Here is an 8,194-nt window from a genome sequence, read left to right as displayed (position 1 = left end):
AAAAATAAAAAAAATAAAAAATTATAAACATTTTGCATTAAAAGATTAAAAAAAAAAATTTCATCTGCTTTTTAATCCAGAACTCCTCAAGATGAAAAGTTAAAGTTTTTCCTGGTTTCATTTCAAAAGTCTTCTGTTAGGAATCTTTGGCTATCCAATTATTAATTAACTAATTGAAAAAAATAATTGACATTTTAATCAATAATCAAAATAATCATTAGTTGCAGCCCTAGTTTATTTATATAGCACCAATTCACGACACATCTTTACAGTTTCATGTATTCCTACAGAAAGTTTTTATCAAGTCTTTTATCTACTTTAACGTGTACATAAACTTTACTGACATCCTGTTCTTAATCTAAAGGGTTAATTTTAGGACTGAAACGATCAGATTAATTGATTAATGAAATAATCGTCGGCTAATTTAGTAATGCATTCTGCATTATTGTTGCTTTATTTCCTGTTTGGATGCTGGGATCTTGTTAAAGGTTGAATTCTGACACCTAAAGACAGAATGTAGCAGAAAGCTTTGAGCTGGATAAAATAAAATATTTTAAATATGAAACCAAACGTTTGAATGAGTCTATCAGTGCAAGTTTAAGCATTGTTTTTAAAAGGTCATTTAACCGTATTGTGGTATATATAGTGTATGCGATGATAGCCCAAATATATCATGATATTAGATTATCTTTATATTGCCCAACCCTACAATAAACAGACTAATTTAGAAAAACATCCTGTTAAAGGATTTTATTTGTAGCTAGAAGGATGAAAGATAAAGCAGCAGCCAGTGGGAATCGCTCTTTAGTTATTCCAAAATCATGAAAAACAATGTGATAGCTACGGGGATGGCTGTGAATGATTACACTGTTTTCCTTTTTGTTTTTTATATTTGAAAACCTTCACAACCTTCCTACAAGCAGCTGTAGACTCTATTTGTGCCGCTCAGATAAAGCAGCTCTTTGTGTTTAATTTGAAGAGGTCAAGTGTTGCTAAAATGTTCCCTTTATGTGTGTCTTCTAAGGCTTTAATCAATTTCAGGGCTAAATTTAAAACTATCATAGTTTAATATCTATTTTCAGGAGAGGATTTTCCGGTTAAACATGAATTCCTGTTACTCTGATTTCTTTTCTGACTTTTAGGAATGTCTGAAATTTTCTGATTACGGAGGCTGACTGTAAGGAGATGAGACGGTCTGCTCAGGCGCTCTTTATTATCTGAGAACTGGGCCAGAACTGAACCGCACCGAGCCCTACTGATGAACCAGTACAATACAGCCTTTGAAAAATCTATTCTAGACCTGTTTTCAGGTTCACATATCCACTATGGGTTTATATCGCACACTAGAACCATCGCAGTTGATGACATCACCACTAATGTGTTTCGTTTGGATAAATGTCGCCTGTCAAACTGATGGCCAGTGGGAGTTCCAGTAGGATCAGAAATCTGGGAGTCCCAGTGTTAAAGTATTTCATAACTTTTTCCTTGACCTGTCTGCTGTGGCCTAATGCTGCTCGGTAACCTGCTTAATGTTCATTGACCAAACTCTACAGCCCTCACAGAGCAGCCGCAGTTTTACAAAACAAAAACAAACCATTTATATCTTCCCAACACCTTAACGTATGCAGCATTTTAACTCCAGCAGAAAGAAATCTTTAAATTACTCAAACATTTGTGGTTGTGATGTAAAAAAAAACCTAAAAAAAAGTTCAATGGATTGGAAGACGTTGGCAAGTTTTTATCTTCTGTTGTTTTAATGTTTAAAATAACAACTTTATTCTGGTAAAACCCTTTATTTATATATATATATATATATATATAAGGATAGACTTCCAGCTGAAACACAGTAGGTGAATGGTAATCCTTTACAGGGTTTATTTTAGCATCAAGGCACGTTGAATATTGGCAGCGATGGATGGCATTTTGATGTGCATCACAGCTGAGCCCATTACTCCAAGCTTGCAGCTATTAACGTTGTCATGGTATTTCTCAGACTAGGACATGTAATCTCGCTTATTACAAGCCTCATCTAGAGTTTCCAGAACAAAATAGTTTTTGGGGCAAATGCGGCGTCGCTAAATAAAGTCCGAACGCTGAAAGCAGCTTTGCTATGTTAGCTTTGGTCAGTGGAGAAGAAGTAGTTTTAAAGTAAAAGTTCAGTCAGCAGGAATAATCAATGGATCATTATTTATACATTTGTAGTGATTTAATGAATTTAGTGTAAATCAGTAAAATAATTGAAATAATTATTTTCATCGCAATCACGGAGTCTGGGAGCGGCCATTTTTCCCCCAAATATAGTAGCCCCTCCCTCCTGCCATCTTCCAGCAGTGACGTCACGGTGCGGTAAGCCTAGCGCCATTCTTCCCGCTTTACAAGCTAAATCAATGGGAACTATTACCGTATTTTCACGACCATAAGGCGCACCGTATTAAAAGGCGCAGTCTCAGTTATGTGTGCCATTACTGTATTTAACACACACGTTTTATATACAGGTACATGTCCTCTACTACGTTTAAATACCTCTACTGCATATTTAAAATAGAGCGGGAGCAAAACTGAGTACGATTGTGCTTTATTCATGTATTTATTACAAAGTATTAATCAAACCCATCAAAGTCATCATCCTCTGTTTCTGAATTAAACAGCTGCGCTAAATCAGACATGCCAATTTCCCCTTCTTCGCTGTCAGAGTCACTTTCCGTGCAGCGCGGCTCCTCGGAAATGATGCCGGCTTTTGCAAAAGCCGGCATCATTTCCGAGGAGCCAGCAGACGCGTTAGCTCAAGCATCTACAATCCATCCGCAAACTGTGGCGTAACTTGCCCGGCGCTGCCTTCCACTTTTCGTGAAACTGTGGTCTCCGTCTGTCATTCATCGCTCCCACGCCGCTCGCAGCCTTACTTTGAACGGCCGGTTCACACCGATGTCGAGCGGTTGAAGTTCCTTTGTCAGACCTCCCGGAATAACAGCGAGCACAGAGTTTATTTGTTTCACCATGTTTTTCACATCGGCTGTGAGATGGGCACGCATGGAGTGATGCGATGGTGATGCGTGGAAAAAACCACCTGGTCTCCTCACATACACCTCCCTCAGCCACGCTTTCATCATCTCCTCATCCATCCAGCCCTTTTCATTTGCCTTCATAACGACTCCAGCTGGAAAAGTCTCTTTAGGCAAAGTCTTTCTCTTAAAAATCACCATAGTTTCTGTCCATTTGCATGGCAGCCAATCCACGCCCACACTTCCCCCTTTAACGTTCTCATGGCGGTCTCAACAACATCCGCAGTAACAACACACATAGGACGCACTGCACATTTTGAGGGGAAAAAAAAAGACGTTTATATGCGCCTTTTAGTCACGAAAATACGGTAGACACATCTGCAATCAACAACAATTATTTATTTACTGAATAATAATCCTTTGGTTATTCCTCGCTGACTGGACTTTTACTTTAAGATACCAGAGAAATAATCAAAGTTTTCTCCTGTTTCTCTTAGTAAAATATCTCATTATCATTAAAACGACCAGTTCATCCAGCGATGCCACCTAATGAAATGATTATTGAACATTATTTTATTTGACACAGCAGAGGAAGAAGGTTGTTTTTTTTTCTCTTCAGGTTATTTCAGGTTTTCAACCACATTTAAAGGCATCCAGCCTGCGGTTGGCTGGACGCGTTAACGAACATTTTCTGGGAATTTCTTCCTTTTCGTTTTATTGCTGTGAAACAAACGGCACTCCCAGGGTGATTAAAAAAATCGACGTTGATGTTTAGGAGCAGAGCACCAAACAATAATTAAACCCTGGGTGTGTATGAAAAGTTGTGACTCCGTCTCTTTTTGCTTTCCGCAAACAGCTTTCAAGTCGCCTGACTCGACCAGTCCGGTCGCTTTTTAATTTTAATACTGTAACCCGGGAGGAATTCGGTTGATGTGGTGTCGGCCAGACTGATGAGATGCCACCAGAGTTACAGATCATGGCGGCTGTGTTACTGTATCGTAGTACAGTTGCTTCACAGACTGTCTTGCGAGATCACGGACGCCACAAGTTTCAGCAGGAAGATATTCCTAATGAATGTTTTTGCGCCTGGAGTTGTCAGAGGAGCTGAGATGATGGATCGCTGTTGGTTAGAGGAAGTAGGAGCTCCTTTTTTGGAGAGGATTTTTTTGGTGGATAACATCTTGGGAACACGTTGCTCAAATGTCAAGGGCAAAGAAGCCGATTGGTAGTTTCCCCGCCCTTTGATCAACGCGGGTCTTATTTGTTTTGCAGCCGTGCTTTTCACACTAACGCCTAGAGGCCATGGAGAATATCTGGATTCTTTAGGAACAGAAGTTTGATGCTTTGTGTAACTGCTGCTCCAAAAAACTCACTTTCATTTAGTGATTAATGATAATATTCCTGTGTTAAAGTTTATTTTCTAAGCTTTAGATTAATTCCTTTGTTTTTCAAAATAAGTATAGAAGTCTAAAGTTTTATCCTCCTGGAAACATTTCTTTCTGTAATTTAGGTGAACCTTTAAAACTTTAAACTTGACACCAAATATTTTTTAATTTCCGATCAGCTGGACTGTGGGCTTGTTTTCCAGATATGCACATCAAGCTGAAGCAGTTTTTTCATCCTAAACGTGTCCAGCTGTAGAAAGTGCCAGAATGATGGTGACGAATGAAACCATTTCAGGCTTCACAAAAATCTGTGTCATCCAGAAAATTGGAGGTACATCAGGGTGGTCTGACAAGCAGGCTTCCAGCCGGCTGACATCCATCAACAGCAGATGATTGTTCAATTTTCCACCGCAAATCATAGTTAATGGAGCGAGAATATAGAAGTTAAACTTCTCCAAAGTTATTTTTCCTTTTGGACGGGGGACCTTCCAGTATCCCGTCTACACCCAGACGTTGGCTGTTGTTTAATATGGGTCGTCCATGTTTTGCTCTAACAGGAATTAGCTGAACTATCAGTGGCTGGTTACCATGGAGTTTATTTATAATTTGCACCAAAGGCCACGTTCTTTATTCAGCCTCAAACTCTCCATCATATTAACCAAAAGGCTGTTTTATGTGTAATGATTGTATTAAAAAGGCAAATTGACCGTGCTGAGGAGTCGGGACCTTTGGGTTTGAGGGGGGGGGGATAATGGCTGTGATGTAGAGCCGCTCTGCGTGCTGACAGCATTGTTGCTCGCCTCTCTACTCTGGCCCTGTGTTGCCAGAAGGCTCCAATGATGAGTTCATTGCTGGCCAGCTGGTTGTTGTCTCTCCTTCCCGTCCGGATGACACCCCCCCACCCCAACCCTCGACGCTCAGCCGGCCGTAAAAGACACTACGAAAGCAGCAGCTTATGTTCTCCTCTGGTTCTTATGTGCAACTCGTCATCACAGCAGAGTGTCAGATTTATAGAGAAGGAAGGAGACGTTAAAACAATCATTTCTAAATGTTTTTATTATTATTAGTAAAACTGTGACAAGATGTTTTAAAAGAAAAAATAATCTGATCACATCCCCAACAGTTTGCTGGGTGTATTCAAGCATCATAGCTACACTGCAAAAACAATCTAAAAGTAGTAAAGAAATCTCAAAATAAGTTTATTTACAGTTAATTTGGGTCGGTAAATAAGATGATCTGCAAATGGAATCGGTATATTTAGCCTTAAAATAAGATAATCAGATATTAAGCACTTGAAATAAGAGGCCGCTGTTGTTTTTTTTCTTATTTTAAATGTAAATTGTCTCATTCCATTGGCAAAGTATTTCACTTACCTCCTTAATTCAAGGAAAAATGCGCCTAATTTAAGAAAAATGTCTAGATTTTTGCAGTGTAAGATGTTTTTGCGCCGGTGACCTGAAGGAAAGGTAACGCAGTCCAGAATCTGCGTATCAGAAACCCACTGAACGCCTGCGGCTGCTGAAAAGGCCAACATGCTTGGCACAGAGGTCAGCCATGTTCACAGGAAATGTAACACATCAAATTTACTCTGTGAATGCTCAAAGATCTCACTCTACCCCGCTCCTATTTTGAGAGAAACCAGAGAGGGTAATGAAAGGGGATATCACGTTTTTTTGTCTTTGAAAAAGGGCCAGTCATGCATAAAGTCCAAGGCCACATTTCTTTCCCAGCCCTCCCCTGCCCACACACACACACACACACACACACACACACACACACTTGTATGCTTACAAACAGTCTTTTAATTACTTGAAGCATTTGATCAGACTTGCATTAAAGAAAATTGTGTCACAACTGTAATTTTGCTGGGTTTAGAAAAGTGGCTGTGGACGGTTCAGTGTCAGCTGCGGTGTGAGTTATGAGGTCTAAATGCGATCTGTTTACCAGCTTTATTTCCTTTTTCTTCCCATCCTGCTTTGAACAGTTACTTTGAGAAGCAGAAGGCAGAGTGGCAGAAGGAGCCACATGAGCCCGCCATCCCAGAGTCACTAGCTGCGGCGGCGGCGGCGGCACAGCAGCTTCAGGTGTCCAGGAAGCAAGACGCCCGGCAGACGGCCACCTTCAGGCAGCAGCCGCCACCCATGAAGGTATTTACATTCAAAACGGATGCAAAGGAGATTAAGGAAGTCTGTGGATCGCCACTTTCTAGTGGCGCACAAACCACACCGGGCTCGTCGTCTCTTCCGTTCCTCATTTAGCTGCTTTGGGTGAAGGCAGAGGGCAGCGTCAATAAAGCTGAATCTCAGTCTTCGTCTTTTATTTAACGGTTTTCCTGATGAATAAAGAAGCAGCTGCTATTTAAATATTCAAAAGATGGAACCATACGCAGCCCTACCAAGGTGTATCGGAGCCACGCTGGAGTTTATCTTTTAAAATTATGAGAATAAAGTGAAAATAATGTAACATTAGGAGAATAAAGTAATAAAAATACAAGAATAAAGTCGTAAAATTATGAGAATGAAGTCATCAAACAACAACCTGCTGACGGCCGACCAGCTCCACCATCAGTCTGCTTAGTCTCAGACATTCTGATGATAAATTTATGCTAAAAGACTTAATATTTCCTTATTTGTGAAACAAAGTATAAGATCCTCAACATTCCTCATTTTAGGGAAGACTGGGATTCTTGGAAGAGTTGTCATAAAATAAAAAATTTTTCTCATAATGTTACAACTTTATTCTTGTAATATCACGTTATTTTCATAATGTTATGAATTTATTCAGAAATTAGCAGAAAATAAAATCTCTGCATTTCTTACTTCGGCAGAAGCTGCAGCAGCTCTGCAGCTCAATCTGGTTACATCTTCATAAAGGCCAAAAATTGCTGAGAAACAAAAGATTTCTGCAGACTTGATACGTGCAAGATTCTGCTTTAATGTAAATGCTTTCCGTTGGAAAGATGCTTAGAAGGTCTTTCTTTTTTTCTCCGTCCGTCCGTCCGTCCATCCATCCATCCATCCATCTCCCTTTCTCCATATAGGCTAATATTTGATCGTTCATGTGCTCCATAGTTCCCCTGTGGTGCGAACACAGGGCAGCTGTTACGCACCTTTAGCTAGCATGCTCGTTTCCTGTCGCTTGCTGATAGTTGTAGCTAACGCTATCTTCTGAACAAAGAGCAGCTTATGTGCTGTTATTAGTAAACCTGCTTCAGATTAGCTCAATATAACAAACATTATATTGAATTTGGGTCAAATGCTACAATTTTTGCAAAGTTTTTAAACTCTTATTCTGCTAAGTTTAGCTCTATTACCTACGGAAGCGGAAGAGGATTAGGGCCACTGGTGGGGCCGGCTGACTTTAATCTGACTTTAATCTCACAATTTTGGATTTTAATGTAGATGGGCACCATGAAGGAAGAGATGTGTGAGCACTCAGCTTCACTGACAAAGATGTTTGGGAGGGCCAGTGACAGATTGGTGCAAAATGACGAAATTAGTCAACTTTTTACGTGCCCAAGGGGTCTCGTAATTAATGGAGGAGCAGAAGGTCATTAAAACAAGAGAGCTAGTCTCTAAAACAGACATGGCTATGGCTTGATGCTAACATGTTTGTTATCTGTTAGATATCTGAGAAAAAAGTCGGAATTCTGAGAAAAAAGTCAGAATTCTGACGACCACCTCCCCATCAGGAATCGTAAAGTCAGGAGAAAATCAAACATGTTTGAAATTCAGTCGGCCGTCGTAAGGTGGTCGTGGGCAAATCACTCAGTGGGCAACAAGGATTCTTCTTCTTCTTCCTCTCAAT

General features: G+C 40.1%; 1 protein-coding gene across 1 annotated transcript in view; it reads left to right on the top strand.

Moving 5' to 3' along the window:
- zc4h2 (zinc finger, C4H2 domain containing) overlaps nt 1-8,194 on the top strand; it is a 19,610-nt gene that overhangs the window by 4,678 nt on the left and 6,738 nt on the right. The window contains exon 4 of the mRNA XM_015401190.1: nt 6,372-6,534. Within this exon, the coding sequence (XP_015256676.1) occupies nt 6,372-6,534 (163 nt within the window). The remainder of the gene's footprint in view (nt 1-6,371; nt 6,535-8,194) is intronic.

The sequence above is a fragment of the Cyprinodon variegatus genome, unplaced genomic scaffold (assembly GCF_000732505.1).
Source record: "Cyprinodon variegatus isolate N-32 unplaced genomic scaffold, C_variegatus-1.0 Scaffold1192, whole genome shotgun sequence".
NCBI classification, from domain to species: Eukaryota; Metazoa; Chordata; class Actinopteri; order Cyprinodontiformes; family Cyprinodontidae; genus Cyprinodon; species Cyprinodon variegatus.
This window is presented reverse-complemented; position numbering and strand designations above follow the sequence as displayed.